Here is a 16,670-nt window from a genome sequence, read left to right on the forward strand (position 1 = left end):
TAACCATGTAGAATTAATAATCGTTTTATTTGTATTAGAATAGGGAAGTCCACACCACAACTATAAAAATAATAGCACAGAGGACCGATATTGCTGAAATCACTTTCAGAGGTATTTTTTTTCCAGCTGATGAATCATACAAACATTGACAGCCAATCAGAATCCATCCTACAATAAAGAGCTTGAGCGTTTATCGTGGCTCTCGATTACACGCGCTTATAATACATGCTATAGCGTTTAGAAATATTTATATACTATTATCATATTTTGATAATAAATAGTTCTTTGATTTTTTATTTTGATTTTAGTTGAAGTTGAATTATCATATGATAATGCTTTTATCATTTTCAAATATTTCTATTTAATTTATTTGTTTTTTAGTTTTAGTGATTTTAATTTAATTAAATTTTTAGATCCCATAATTTTCCATGCTGCTCAGATGACCACTTCCTGTCGAAGTGTTCTTCCTGTCCAGTTCTTGGTTCAGTCAGATTATTGCAGCTATGGCACTTGTTTGAAGATCATTTTAATGCACAGGCTAGTCGACCTCTTGCACTGGAACAAAACATCCTCAATAAGCTTCCAATAATGAAAGAAAAGGCAACGTTCCACTGTTGTGTTTAGGAATAGCTTCCATTTACTGCAAAATCATTGTGGACTTATGAATAAATCATTATGCATAAGATAATATAATGCATCAAGCCATATTGCCCACAGACCTTTAACCCTTGGGTAGGTTATGTGATTAATCAAAGAAAATGCACTCACCCAGATATTTGGTTAATGTTTGGCCTCAAATGCCAAAGCACCTGAGCGATTGATCTCCATCAAACACAGAGAAAATGAAAAAGGTTTGTTTTTAATCTCATTAACATTATTTAATATTCTAACTGATTTAAAATGATGATAATAGCAGCCATCACTCTTAATATGCTGTATATTTTCATATGTGTAAATGTGTTGAATAAAATATTAAATTAATATTAAATACTAAATTTCAGCACAATTACCATATGGTAGTTCATAAATAAGAAGCTTTTATTAAATTGACTAATAAACTCAGAATTGTGAGATATAAACTCAAAATTCTCAAATATAAATGTAGATTTCTGACTTTTTTTGGAATTCTAAATTTGTTTTCCACAGAATTCTGAGTTTACATCTCACAATTATTATTTTTTCAATAATTGCAAATTATTATTATATCACAATATCCTTTTCTTGCAATTGTGAGTGTGTATCTCATAAGTCAGACTTTCTTCTTAAAATCGCAATGTATAAATTTTGGAAATGAGAGACTTTATATCAAACTTTATATCAAACGACAGATAAAAAATGAATTTATATAAAAAAGAGACAAAACTGTGAAATAAAAACTCACAATTGTCAGAATTGTGAGAAAAAAGTCACAATTTCCTTCTCTTTTTTTTATCCCATGGCAGAAACAAGCTTTCATATATAATAGCAAGCAGCTGCACAGCTTAAAACTTTCTGAAAAAATAAAGTTGCTATTCTTCTAACCAGTTATTATTGAAGCAGAAATGGACAGATGAAACGACATGATTTTGTCTTCAAGGATCAGGGATGCTGGACATTTCATGTCTTCTTGTGAATGGCAATCGACCCTGAGCGCCCTGTAGCTGTGTTCAGATCCACCAAAGAGCCTTGGGCTTTTTTTGGAGCCTTTCATTTAAAGAAATTAAATACTATTTTTGCATTGAGGTTAGTCATGTAATTGGGCTATTTCATAATGATGCATTATAGTAATTGAATGGATCCAGACCAAGACTAAACCTGATGAGATACATAGGATCAGTCGATACAGAGCGAAGCGCTTCTGATTCCTCTCTTGCCTCTGCACTTTTTAATACTGCTTTTATTGGAATATTTACAAGGAAGCAGTGCAGATGATGATAGAGCCTTCTTGAAAAAAAAAAAAAAAAAACCCATAATGAAATCATTACGCTTTAATTTCAGCTAAGAGGGGCAGTGGAGATTAGATGGTAAGAGTGAGCTAATATGTATGAAAGAGGTAGAAATGGAGACAACAACTGTAAGTGCGAGTCAGAGTCAGAATGGAGAGTAGGAGAGGAGATGCTGCATGTTCATTAGTCTTTGGCGAAGCGCTCCTCGAGTTTCGGCTCATCTGCATGAAGACGGGCTTCTCATGTCCCTAATGAGAGAACCTAGATACAGTTACATTACCAAAACCCCCAGCAGCACGAGCCAATCGATCCCAGGTTTACCCCAGCGAGTCTCACTAACACTGCTGCTCTGATCGCTGTGATTTGGGTGTTGATGGGGTTTGCTTCCTGGTAGAGAGATGATGTGAGGGGAAGATGAGGCAGAGATGGCCACACCCTGCAACAGAAAAACATCTTTGTATCTGTTGTTTTATTGGCGTAAAAACAACACTTTAAACTGGTCATCTGAAAGCTCTGTTAACTAAAATATGTATTAAAACGCAGGTCCATTGCTTGCTTTGATTTGCACCCTAGAAACAACCCACAACACCCCAGCAATCACCTACCAATGCCCTAGCAAACACTTAGAACACACTAGAAACCATATATCATGCCTTGCTAAAGACCCAGAATGCCATAACAGTGCTACTACCAACCACAACACCCAAGCAAACACACCCTAAGAACAACTTAAACACCATAGAACCTGCTAAAACATCTCAGATCTCCATAGCAACCACACCACAGAGCCTGCTAAAAACTTCTCAGATCACCATAGAAACACCTTAGAAAACAACCAATACACCGTGGCCTACTAAAAACTTCTCAGATCACCATAACGACACCCTAGAAAACAACCAAAACACTGTAGCCTACTAAAAACATCTCAGATCACCATAGCGACACCCTAGAAAACAACCAAAACACCGTAGCCTACTAAAAACTTATCAGATCACCATAGCGACACCCTAGAAAACAACCAAAACACCGTAGCCTACTAAAAACTTATCAGATCACCATAGCGACACCCTCGAAAACAATCAAAACACCGAAGCCTACTAAAAACTTTTCAGATCACCATAGCGACACCCAGGAAAACAGCAAAATACTGGAGCCTTCAAAAAACTTCACAGATCACCATAGCGACAACCTAGAAAACAATCAAAACACCGTAGCCTACTAAAAACTTATCAGATCACCATAGCGACACCCTCGAAAACAACCAAAACACAGAAGCCTACCAAAAACTTCTTAAATCACCATAGCGACACCCTCGAAAACAATCAAAACACCGAAGCCTACTAAAAACTTTTCAGATCACCATAGCGACACCCAGGAAAACAGCAAAATACTGGAGCCTTCAAAAAACTTCACAGATCACCATAGCGACACCCTCGAAAACAACCAAAAACACCGGAGCCTACTAAAAACGTCTAAGATCACCATAGCAACACCCTTGAAAACAACCAAAACACCAGGGCCTACTAAAAACATCTCAGATCACCATAGTGACACCCTAGAACACAATCAAACTCCAGAGCCTGCTAAAAATATCTTAGATCACCATAGCAACACCCTAAAAAGCAACAAAAACACCAGAGCCTGTTAAAAACTTCTTAAAACACCACAGCAACACACTAGAAAACAGCCAAAAGAGAGCCTGCTAAAAATGTCTTAGATCACCATAGCAACACCCTAGTGAAAAACCAAAGCACCAGAGCCTGCTAAAACTTAAATCACCATAGCAAAGGCATAGTAACACCCTGGAAAACACCTAAAACACAAAGCCCGGTAAAATCTTCTCGGATCACCATAGCAACTGCTTAGTAACCACATAGCAACACCCTAGAAAACACCTAAAAAAAGGTACACATACAACCTGCTAACACTACCCAAATCACCAAAGCATCTGCTTAGTAATCAATCACATAGTAGCAATTCACTAAACAACAACTAAAACAGCATAAAAACTTCTCAGATCACCATAGCAACAGCATAGAAAACAAATAAAACACCACAGAGCCTGCTAAAATACAGCACACCGAAAAATACTCTATAATTACATGAAAAACCTTGTTAAAAGAAGAAGAAGAAGAGAGTGCTTTGGTGAGCTTAAGACCCACTAAACAATCTTTTCAGACTGAGGGTGAAGGGTCACATTTTAGGAGCTGCAATAAATTCACAAAGCTTACAGCATTATTTTAATTTGATATCACACATAATTTAACCGAATATGCAAATGCAGCATGCACATGCAGGTCAACGTTTTGCTTTATTGTGTGTGTCAGAGGACAGCATAGTGTGGAGATCCATATATTAACCACTGCAGGTGTAAAAGCCTTTCCTTGTACCAGTTCCAGAAGTGCTTTTACTCCGGTCCACTTCGCACTGGTCTCACTCTGTGGCAGGACATTAGTTTGATGTGGATTGAGTAACCTGCAGTCCGGTCACTACTCTCCCCTTCTGTCATCATACCTCTTTCATCACTGCTGCTTAGGAAAAAAAGTGAGGAAAAGAAAGACAAAAATGTACTAAAATGATTCAAATATATTCAAATTTATAACACTGAATGAAAAAAGTATTCTAGAATAAATAAATAAATAAAATGTTATTTCATATTTACAATAAATAAATAAATGTATTTATTACAGAGATAGCACTTGTTATAAAATTGCATTTAAATAATAAATAAATAAACAAATAAAGTATGCCAAAAATCAAGAAATGTGTATTTTTGAATGAATGAATACATAAATGTGTGATTATTTCAGACATAAAGGGACACCATTTGTTTTAAAACAATTTTTTATATAATAATAAATAAATGAATAAATATGTATTATATTTTTGAATATTTGCTATTTGAAACATGTATCATTGAATATTGCTTTTTGTTTCATACTATTTTTAAACAATATGCTACTATTCAATTTTGAACACAGTCTCTGAGAAAGGTCCGTTGTTTCCTTCTTATTTGGAAGCTGCAGCCATTAGCAGTAGTTTTGTTGTGTGGGAGTGGTGAATTTGGCCTGTAATTGAATTATTCTCTGCTCTGATTGGCTTGACAGACTTATTCAGCATATCCTGTTTAAAATCACTGATACTTCCTATACGCCTAACTTTAATGGACAGGGAGGGCACACCGGAAAATAATGACAGTCATTTTAACAGAAAAACAGCAAGTCTGTTTAAAAAATGACATCAAAAAAGCACCATACAAGTCATTCATGAGTCATTCTGAATCATGAACGAATATACTGACTCTTTGGAGTCAGATCTTATTGATTCAGTTCAAAAAATCATCTAAATAATTTGTTCATGAATCAGTCCTTACTGAATGTTGCAGATTCTCATGGACTACTTTTACGATTCTTCTTGGTCATTTTTGAAGCTTGAATGCAAAAGAGGAAATTAAAAAGAGGCCAAATATATGATTCAAAATCTCTCTTTTTGAAATGGTTTGGATGGAATAACACAAGAAAGAGGGAGAAGAATTGTCTTTTTTTTTTTGTCAAACTATTCCCTAAATTCACAAGACCTGTGAAGTGTGTAACATTCAGCATGGATGTTTCTGTGAGTTGTTCTTTAAAGCACACCGAGGGAGTATTAACAGCCGGCCTCTACTCATGCTGACGGTTTTCACCATTTCAAAAACAGTGAGAACGCGCTGAAATAAATCAATGGATTGTGGAAGCACACAGGTACACTGCTAGATGTAAAGAGGTAAACAACCGAGGCAATAATAGAGTCCGGAATCTGCGAAATGGTCTTAAAAGCCTCTTCACAAGCTGAGCTTTTAAAGAGCACGAGAGAACCTTCCAAACTCTCGAGTTGCCATTTTAGGGCCACGGGATAGAAAACCACCATAGATGGATTTTTCACTCGCCCCCTCGTTCTCTCTCTCTCCCTATCTCCAGCTGCATTTCTATCTTTGCTGATTCTGATGAAGAGGGAAAGAGAGGAGGAAGTCTGGAGCCATCACTATGTCCTTATTGCAGCAGAAAAAGGGTCTGCTCGGGTCCTGCCAGTAATTGTGGTCAGGGCACTATGACCTTACTGCTGCGTGTATGGAGACTCTCTGAGAGGGAGGCGGGACACAATATTTATCCCTTATGGGAGGATGAGACTCTGCAATCACAGCAGTCAGCCAACAACATCCATCCTCCTCTTGTACCCTTTCAATACCAGAAAGCCTTGAGTGGCTCCAAGCTGAAGGCATAAACCACATGGAAAATTACAACAAGCACAGCTGGATCTGTAACACACCAAAGCAAAAAATATTTAATATCAAGGAGAAAAAAATCTATTTGTTATCAAGGAGAACAAAATGAAATGAGAAACAGAACAAAACAAAGACACAAATAATTTTCTTTTGCACATTTCTGGATGTAATCTCATAATGTCTCAAGACATCTCAAGAAGTCTGCAATCAATGACAAAGATCTCATTATGAGTTCAAATATCTCATTGCATTTTAAGCTATATTATACACTTTCAATTAATAGCTTTATATTTTTACTGTAATGCCAATCAGTTTTTTTTTTTTTATTGTACGTGAGATTTTAAGAAAAACAGATAATACTTTCCAATAAACTTCGTTATTTAACTTTAGTTAACTAACACATTAGTTAATATGAACAATGAAAAATTTGTCTAAAGAGGTAATGTTAATTTCCACATTTTAAAATCAAACCTTGTATCTGTTAAGATTATTTAACGAACCTGAGCTAACATGAACTAACAATGAACAGGTGTATTTTTATTAACTAACATTAACAAAAATTCTTAGACACTGTATGTATTGCTCATTGTTATTAATCAGAGGCGGACACAGTACACACCTTCATTACTTGAGTGAAAGTACAGATACTGCTGGTCAAATACTACTCCACTACAAGTGAAAGTTGTAAAGACAGATTTTTACTTAAGTAAAAGTACGGAAGTACATGTATTTAAAAGTACTTAAGTATCAAAAGTAAAAAGTAAATGCACTGTTTTATTGTCGCATTGTTGTATACTTACAATACCTTATGCCACCAATGCAACCTACTGAATACACTCATTAGCTTGTATTATCTTTGGAATTAAGAGCTTTTATGTTAGCAAACCTATAGAAATGGAACAACTGAATGAAGATAATCATCTTTATTTTTTTATTTAATACTCCTACAACTACATTGAACTCATTTTAATACTTGTTTAAAAGTTACAAATTTCCTTTTCAAATAGATATTGAAGTCTATGATATGGTTCATTTTAGGCAAACAAAGCAAACATTGAAAAGAAAACAAACCTTTAGACTCTTCAGAAAGCGGGATCATACTCTCTCAGTATGTTCATGGGTGTGCAGGTTGCACCAAAGAACCGTCTTTTTGAATTTTGCCATCAACTGATCAGTGTTCATAAAATGCTCAGAAATCAGTGAACTTCACAACATGTGGCTACGGTTGGGTAATGTGTGAATTTTATCCATTCCGATTCTGATTCTTCTTATTGATTTCAATTCTTATTGATTGCCAGTTTAGATTCCAAAGTTTTCATTTAGCCGACTTTTTGATAATTTGTTTGCAAAATAATTATTATAAAAAATTATATATATATATATATATATATATATATATATATATATATATATATAATGTATTTATGTGCAGTGTTTTGACAGTAAAATAATGTTCAGATTTATATATTTCCCTGACCAGTTTTAAGCAACAATTTACCAGTAGGCCTAAGTTTATACAGTATATATATATATAAGTAAAGTGAGGGCAGCGATTTTTGACAGAAAAAAAGGGTTCAGTGATATATAACAACTTTCTACTTGGGGACCTTGATATAAATGTAGTTGAGTAAAAAGTATGATATTTGTCTTTCAAATGTAGTGAAGTTAAAGTCGCAAGTTTCCAGAAAAAATAATACTCAAGTAAAGTACAGATACTCAAAAAGTGTACTTAAGTACAATACTCAAGTAAATTTACTTCGTTACTGTCCACCTCTGTTATTAATGCTAGTTAATGCGTTAACTAAGGTTAACTAAGAAAGGTTACTATTGTAAAGTTTTCCTGACAAAACTGATACTTAATGTAAATGCCTTCTGAGCGATAAAAAAGCTAATTCAGAGTTTTCTGCTGGGACAAAAAGAAGGAAAGAAAAATCACTAATGACATCTTTTTAACATCTGTTGTTTATCCTATAACAAACAAAATAAATAGCAAATGCAGACATTTGCATGGGGTTCTCAGATTTATTCTCTTTAACTCCCGCAGTCTTGTCGTGAAGATGAAAATCATAAGAGTACGCTAAACTGAAAGATATACGTTAAAACACATGTATACACTTTTCTTCATCGTCTTGTACGTATTATTTTAATGTAACTTGTTCACTTTCCCTGTAAAGCTGTGCTAACTAGTATTTTCCTTGTGAAGATTTGTGAAGACAAAAAGCTGTATGAGTTCGTTAAATTGGTACGTCGTCTTTAAAATACATGCATTCACCTTATTTGTTAGCAATGCTATTCGCGAGGTATAAATGCGTTTGAGCTATAGGAGAAAATTTAGAGCTGTTAAACTGGCAAATGGAGGTTTCAAAAAGTATTGAATAAAAGGGTGCCGTTAATTGTGGCCAATGTGTATTAGAGAAAAACATTTATTTCATAATGATATTTCCCCCCATTTTAAATTCTTATTATCCAATGAAAGGTTAGATTTTTGTGAATTTTTAAAATAAAAGATCAAAAGGATTAACAATGCAGATTAATTTCCACAGCCTTCTTTGATCATATTTACCAAGGGTGCCGATATTTTTGGCCATGACTGTATTCTCTGATTATTGTTGTATAGCCTACTGCCACTATTTAAGTACTTTAACACTTTTTCTTTTTTTTATATATTTCCACCATTTATTTTGCACAATGTGTCACTTTTATTTTACTAGTAGACTATAATTGTATTTTGTTCATTGATGAAATATTGTTAATATGCTGATAATTTTGTGTATTTTATTGAAGTTCAGCTATAAAATGTAAAAGATGAAGCCTGAATAAAGCTTTTGGTGTGAAGCACTAACTTGTGTTATTGAATATCTAACTAAATAATAATAAAAATAACAGTATAATGCTGTACTTTGTTTTACGGTACTCTTAAAACTACTGTACTTAGTTTTACAGTAATTTTACTGTTGTACAAAATACAGCAACTACTGGATAATTGTTGCCAGTAAACAGAGGTGGACAGTTGTGAAGTATTTTTACTTTACTGAAGTAAATTTAAAAAGTATCTGTACTTTATCAGTGTTTTTCTTTGGAAAACTTTTACTTCTCTACACATTCAAAAGCATAATGTCGTACTTTTTACTGCACTAAATTTCATAAATAAAAGTTTTTTTTTTTTTTCACCTTTATACTAAACATTAAAAATGTATTACTTTCTTGTCCTCAAGTAAAACTTTGAATTACTTTTACTTGAGTAAAAGAAAGTACTAGATTCCTAATGGTATTAAGCATTAAATGACATTTAATATGAAACGCAGTGCAGTAAAAAGTACAATATTATGCTCTGGAATGTTGTGAAGTAAAAAATTTTCTAAAGATAAACACTCTGATAAAGTACAGACACTTGAAAAATGTACTTTTAAAGCAGAGTAGAAATACTTCACTACTGTCCGCCTCTGTCAGTAAGTTACTGTTAATTTGACAATAAACCTTTTACAGTGTGCTCTTTGAGCATGGAAAGTTGCGAGTTGTTTTTTTTTTTTTTTACAAGCTCAAAGTTCACGGTCAGCTCTAACAGGTGTAGCACTTCCAATCCATCTGTGTCCACCTGCAGCTCACGGGTTTGGCTTCCCCGCTTGCTTCTGCGAGTGTCACAGAGGTGTCTGGTGACCACTGCTCTCTCTCATCTCACACTCACACTCAACTAATGGACTGCTTTGCCCCTCCCCTCCGATTCTCCATCTCGGACTGGGAGGTAGTGAGAGGAGGAGAGGAGGCAACAGCCCACCATTCCCCTGGGCCCTGCTACACGGCTCAATAGCTCAGCTCCTGGATGGGATCATAACCCTGAGTGCTGGCCAAGAGAAGAGCCACTTTTCCACACATCCAGAGTTCCTGCTGCAGGGTGGAGTTTCTCCCAGGATAACAAACTCACTCGAACCCCACCATGGCTGACCGTAAGGTGGCCCCGGTTGTGGTTTTGCTTTTCGTCCTGGTCGCACCAGCCCTGTGCGGATGCCCAAGTGCCTGCCGCTGCTCCTTCGCCATGCTTCAATGCCTGGAGCCGGACGGAATCACCAGCATCCCTGCGCTGGCGGCGCAGGAGAGCGAAAACGTCACTGAAATGTAAGTTGAGTTTGGTGTTTAGGCAGTTTACACTGAAAAAAGTTGTGTGGAAGTTCAGCACTTGATCTTGGAAGGAGATGGAACGGGTGGCGAGTTCAGTCAAAGTGAGTGGCCTTCATGAATTTTCATAGAGAAATCTGGGCATTTGGATATGTAGTTTGTGCATGGTGTAGCCTAGTGGTTTTCCCTGGCAGACCACTCCAGTTATCATCAGCATTTATTGCTTTTACATGCATTTCACTTAATTTGTGCAATCAGGATGTGATGCACTGAAAGCAGAACTTTCTCAAAACAAGGCAATCCTTAGGAACGAGTCAAGGACTGGTGGAAAGGCCTGGTAATCTGTGTTGCTGCTGTCTGTGTGCAGCTTCTCTTTAAGTGCTTTTAAGAGTGTCAGGTACATAATCTATTCTCGGAAATGGTGAGAAAACATCTCCACGTTCATGTGTGTACAGTTAGACAGATGGATCCCAGAGGTGCAGGACTTGAGATCAGTTTAGTGCACTTCATTCAGAACAGTGTTTATATTACTATAGCACTCATGCTTGTAGTAGGAAACATAATCGCCACACCTCTTACAATCATCTCAGCTTCTTGCATTCTCTGTTGCCCGTCCAAGAGTAAACAATGCAATATTTAAATGGAAAGAACTGCTATAAGAAGCCTGATAACTGGTTAACTCTAAGTTAGTTTATTATATGCAATGAAAAGCTATTATATTTAAAAATAGTATGTACAACATTGTTTTAAATGTATACAATTTTGTATGTAAACTATGATTCACCTCAAAATTTACAGTCAAAACAATATCATTCCCAATTCTTTTTTTAAAGCAATGCTGCATCTCATTTTCTTATAATTTATGTCCATTTGGGGTGTTAAATGGCATTTACTTAGTTAATGTTTATGGCATTATTTTAGTGGCATTTAGATGTGCGTTACCTTGATAGTCTTTGTTTGGGTCACAATGTGCACTGCCCAAATCTGCATATTGGTCACAGATGCTGGAAAGACTGTTTTTAATGAACTGTACATCATCATGTATTATGCTGAAGAGTAGTCCATGTTTTTTGAGATCATTTCAGGATCTGGCTTTTAAGGTTCTCTGGAAGAGATGAGACATTAAAAAAGGTGAAAAAATACACTTTTTTAAAAAGTAAAAACCTGGGTTCAAATCCCAAGCTAATATATTGTGTTTTAATAAACCAAGCTTAAATTGAAACTGAAGAGATCAACATGTAATTTCATCATACAGAAAAGAGCAGCTTTGACATTTTTGAAAATAACTCCTATTGTTTCCTATGGAGAAAATTAAGCCATATCAAGCAACATAATTTGTTTGTTTTTTTCTTGGAAGTTGCATTGATCAACTGGTGCTTAATTTAATAATTAAGATAATCTGATGTAAAACACATAGATTCCAAAATGCCAGCTAAAATTGGCTGACGTCATCACTGTATTTTTATGGTAAAGTTCTGCACAGTTGCCACTGCTGTTTTTCTCAGTACACCTGCTCAAGTGTGATTCTCTGAACTCCAGTCGAGTCTTACATTTACTACAAGCATTCAATCAATAAATGAGAATGCTCTTTCGCCATGTGTTTACACGGAACACTTTGTGCCTGTAAAAAAAACGCAGCATTTGGCCTTATTAGCGAGATGGGTACAGTACAGAGAAACAGCACTTCTACCAGGGAGGAAAACAAGAGACCATTAACTTCATACCAGCGGCAGAAATACATCATTCATCATGCTGTAAATTCCATTCTGTGAATTGCTCGCGAATGCACCGCTGAAAACAATAGATGAAATATTGCCCACTCGACTCGATTCAATAAGCCAAAGCAGTTTGAGATGTCGTCCCACCTGCTCTCTAATTGCATTACGGCTCTCTGGGTCAATCAGACGCTAATAAATATCTGTTTGTGCTTCTCGAACACAACTGGACAGAATCACAGATCAAAGGATTCCAGTAAAGTCAGTAGAAATGTCTTTAGTTATCAGCATATATATTTAAAAAGCTTATTATGTACAATTAAGAGAGGATATAAGGCAGCAACATTATTATCAGAATGACTGTACACTGAAAACAGTTGGTTTAGGATTTTTATGAAGAAACTGCTAGTAAATTTCATAAATAATTACAAAGAAATGGCAGGTAACACATTGTAAAGTTTTGAATAATATACATGTATGCAAGTATATATAGCATTTATTTATTTATTTTTAAATTAAAGAGCATGCTGAAGTAAATGCCATTTCTGAATGCTTGAAAACATCATATTGAATTGAATTGCACTTTAGAATCATACTGTAAAAATGGCTTACAAAAAGTATTTCTGATATGAGTTTTGTGGTTTATTTGGCTTTTCCAATGTCAAGTGCTGCTGTCAGTTGACACTGACTTGCAGAATGAAATGTTCTAGATGATTAGAGACATGGTACACAGAACCATGGCAACAGCATGGATGGTTTTGGATAGTTTTTTACTTTTCACTGAATTAGGGAGCACGTCATACGATGTATGCTTATTGTCATACAGCTCTATAGAGTTTGATTCACTGAGCCATTGTGGAGAAAGCATCTAAACTTTTCTTTAAAAGAATCTGAGTTCTCCTTCCTGGAAGTATAAGTGCTTTTCAACGAAACTGCGTGGAACTGAAAAGTAATCGATTTCAAAATACTTCACTGATGGTGCTTATGCCTCATATTAACGGCTGCAAGGGCACAGCGCTATTTCATTTAAGTCAGAGAGACCTGAATCACAGAGTTTTATAGTGGAGAGAAAACAAGTTTCTTTTGCTATGTGCTCAGGTGAACATTAGAGCATTTAAGCATTTATTTATCTAAATGCATATACATAATGCAATCTCAGAAAGATGTCATTATAATGAAACTTAGATGGCTGCATTTCCACATTTTCATTGTTTCAACGAAGCAAGATAATTCTTCATTCAACAAGAACTTTTACTTCTATAATGTAACATATTTATGATTGAAAACAGATGGGGATAGATAGGATGGGAATTGATGAGATTATGAAAAGTGGGCGTTACATACCAGAATGGAGTCCAATATTTGGAGAGGAAAGTAAGATGGATTCGTGACATCATCTGAAAAGGTTTAAGAGATGAAGCAAGTTATTGCATTTTTGTCATGCAAACAAAATAAAGTGCACCAATGAAATGCATCAGGAACTTTCCGATTTGAATTGATGACACAGAGTCTTATTATCACTAGAGGTGCCTGCTAAGGTTACCCTAGAAACAATCCCTAGCAACCCATAGCAATGCTCAGAACGCTGTATCATACGCAGCATTATTTTAGTTGTATTTTAACCCGTTCTTTAATTTCAACCCTCTAGCTACATAGAGAGTCAAACCAACCTGGAGAACATCACAGACGTAGACCTCGCCAACTACAGAGAACTGAAGAACCTGTAAGTAGAACAGTCTACAAAAGATATATAAGATTGCAAAAGATTTTCAAGTAACTAATGAGACTTTGTGCATTCATATATTTCAGGACGGTCACATATTGTGGGTTGCTGTACATCTCTGAAAATGCCTTCCAGCATAATTTCAAGCTGCAGTATGTGTGAGTGTTCTTTACATATGCGACTGGCCTTCCCACAATACACTTGGGTCTCAGGGCTTGTACCTGTCAATCACTTCAAACCCTCTTCCCTTCTGATGAGTGAAGCTGCTTTATTGGTCTCAGGCGGTAAAAACCCAAGACACATTTAAAGTTAGTCATCAGCCAAATGAATACTGAGGAACAGATTTCCACATTTCACTTGCAGAAATCATATAAATGCATTCATTTTCCCGTAATTCAAAAAGAAATGAACAGAGATGAGTTCATCATGTTTTTCAAGGGCGTTAGAACAGTCTGAAAAACAGTTTTTGGGGTGGAGGACACTTTATAAAATCAGCTTGGCTCATGAATATTAATTACATAACATTATATCTCATCTTCCTGATTTGCTATTTGAAATGCAACAGTGTGACAAAGACTTTTGCCAAGTCTTAAAGGAACATTTTGCTCCAAAATGAAAACAATGCTGTCATTATTTATCATTTCAAGCATGCTTAATTAATAATGCTGTAAATGAGACTTAATCATATCTATCTATCTAGATAGAAGAAATATATAGTTTTAGAAAAAAACATTTTTGGGAAATTATTCATTTTAAATCTTCAAAAATAACAATGGTTTCTAAGCCCTTGATCTCGTCTTGTATACAACAAATTAAACTTCATTTTATAACAAAACTGTATAGTTATCTTTTTTCTACAGAATTTCAAGAGACTTAAAACACTTTGAATATGGAATATGCTCTTATGTATGTTTTTATGCATGTATTTGAGTTGATTTTTAAATCGCCATAAAATGTTGCTGGATGAAAAAAATAAATAAAAAATCTTCAAAACTTTCATTAGGCTTCTATGATCTTGATCTCATTTAAATCATGTATACAATAAATCAAACATCACACACCAAGAAACCTTATAGAACCTCCTCAGCATAATCATGTCATAATAGACTATAACATATACAGATAAATAACTCAACTCAAAATCCAGTTGTAAATAAAACAAAGATTATTTGAGTATGATTTACTAAAAAATACAATTTAAAATGTTGCATTAAATTCAAATTTCATTATTTTGAAATTTACTAGTAATATCTGAGGGAAAATAATTTCTACACCATTTTTTTTTTTTACTCCCAGTGTAGAAGCATAGCAATTTCCAAATCATCCTTTTTAAGGCTCAAAGATGTGACATCTATTCCCTCCTGAAGGAAAGATTTCTAATCATGGCATCAAGAAAACACTAACGACATTATCCGAAAGGTTGTTGACCCTTATCTCCACTATCTTGTAATCGTTATCTCTCAGTGTGTGACATGCCCACTGTTGTTGATGTGGGGGAAAGCGGTCACGCTGGAGGGGGGAACGGGGGGGGGTTCTGGGGAAACATGAGAGCATATCCAGCAGTCACCTTTTACTCGCCCACTTTGGCGTATTATTGACAACTGATGCATAATAAATACACTCCACTAAGGGTCCATTATCACGCAATCAATATTTCACAGAGGGCTGTGCAGAGGACCAGATGTGTCTGTATCTCTGCGAGCATCGTGTGGCAGTGGAGATATACAGTATGAAAAATCATAAGCATAAATGAGTCTCTCTTTTATTCGTCCGTGGGTTCGGTTTTTTAATCCACGGCCTCCCCCTCCCCTCGACGCCAGCTGCTATTCTCAGACGTTCTCTCCCCACGGTAGAATCGAGCTGTAATAGATAGGCCCCGATGGCCGACCCATCTGACATGAACTTTTGGGAGTAGGGAAAACAAATATTTGAACCCTTGCTGGCCCCCATTAGCCCTGCCACAGAGAATCTATATGTGCGAATCCATCACTGTCCCCGTCGGCTGTCATCTAGCTTTAGATTTCAGCTTCCGTCTCGCAAACTCCGTTAGATGGGACGAAACCTTGAACTGAGAAGTTTTCTGTATACACAAAATGATGCAAAATATCCATCGAACTATGTCTGCAGTCATCACACAGGCCTTCAAAATTCACTCTCTTAGTCAAACCTGGTCTGCGAGAAAGAGAAGAAATTCATTAAACTAATTAAGCTCGAGTCCAGTTGTTAGCCAATACAGAGAGATGTGTGCCAGTGTTATTTAGAAATGCAGTGCTGCGATGAAATATTTTGCTGCATTGAATCTTGTTACTGCTGCTTGCTATTGCTCATATTTGAGGGTTGAGATTTATACAAACTCCTAAGCTTAAATATTTTGCTCTTCGGAGCACAAAGCATCCTTTATATTTGTGCTACAGACATGAAAAATCCCTAAAATCATAGTACTTTTAATTTTCTAAGTGATTGGACTTTAGATTTTCAACTGAAGGACAATAAAATTGAAGGGTTTACTGGATTCTTATCTAGAAACCAGAACAATGTCTTGTTATTCTTGCAGTAGTGTTATTTTAGTACTATTTATATGTTACTAGAGTATTTACTATTATTTTGAATAGCTGTTGTTTTTGTAATTTCAGTTTTCATTTTTAGTTAAAATTTTAGTAACTTTCAGTGTGCTTTTGTAATTTTTTTTTTTTTTTTGTATTTGTCTATTAAGCTTCAATTTTTTTTTTTTTTTAGTTTTACATCAATTTAAAAATATTTTATTTTAGAAAGTTACCAAGCCAACATTTCAAATTTTTATTAATTTTTTAAAAGGGTTTTTAGTCTAAAATGTATATTCTATTTGAGCTTTATTTTAACTTTTATTTTAATTTTACTTACAACACAGCAACCACGTACCAACCACTCAGAACACTTTATGTGGTAAAGAATTA

At 35.3% G+C, this 16,670-nt stretch overlaps 1 protein-coding gene and 1 long non-coding RNA gene across 8 annotated transcripts in view; one reads left to right on the forward strand and one right to left on the reverse strand.

Annotated features, from left to right (window-relative positions):
- Positions 1-1,990: 1,990 nt before the first annotated feature.
- On the reverse strand, positions 1,991-13,732 carry LOC131521579 (uncharacterized). 2 transcript variants are annotated; one of them, XR_009266316.1, is made up of 4 exons: positions 13,359-13,732; positions 11,242-11,404; positions 4,316-4,453; positions 1,991-2,361 (listed from the first exon to the last, which is right to left on the reverse strand). It is a non-coding gene; the product is annotated as an uncharacterized LOC131521579 (long non-coding RNA). The 2 variants fall into 2 exon arrangements; XR_009266315.1 differs by lacking the exon at positions 1,991-2,361 and having other exon boundaries at positions 4,138-4,453.
- The window catches only part of ntrk1 (neurotrophic tyrosine kinase, receptor, type 1), a 30,999-nt gene continuing 21,581 nt past the window's right edge, over positions 7,253-16,670 (forward strand). For 2 of the 6 annotated variants that reach the window (XM_058746461.1, XM_058746465.1), the window contains exons 1-3: positions 9,552-10,299; positions 13,663-13,737; positions 13,824-13,895. In XM_058746461.1, the coding sequence (XP_058602444.1) occupies positions 10,121-10,299; positions 13,663-13,737; positions 13,824-13,895 (326 nt within the window). In that variant the 5' untranslated portion in view covers positions 9,552-10,120. Of the gene's footprint in view, positions 7,416-8,410; positions 8,429-9,550; positions 10,300-13,662; positions 13,738-13,823; positions 13,896-16,670 lie in introns of those variants that run through there. The other 4 variants (XM_058746462.1, XM_058746464.1, XM_058746463.1 and 1 more) reach the window with 4 other exon arrangements.

The sequence above is a fragment of the Onychostoma macrolepis genome, chromosome 16 (genome assembly GCF_012432095.1).
Source record: "Onychostoma macrolepis isolate SWU-2019 chromosome 16, ASM1243209v1, whole genome shotgun sequence".
In the NCBI taxonomy this organism is placed as follows: Eukaryota; Metazoa; Chordata; class Actinopteri; order Cypriniformes; family Cyprinidae; genus Onychostoma; species Onychostoma macrolepis.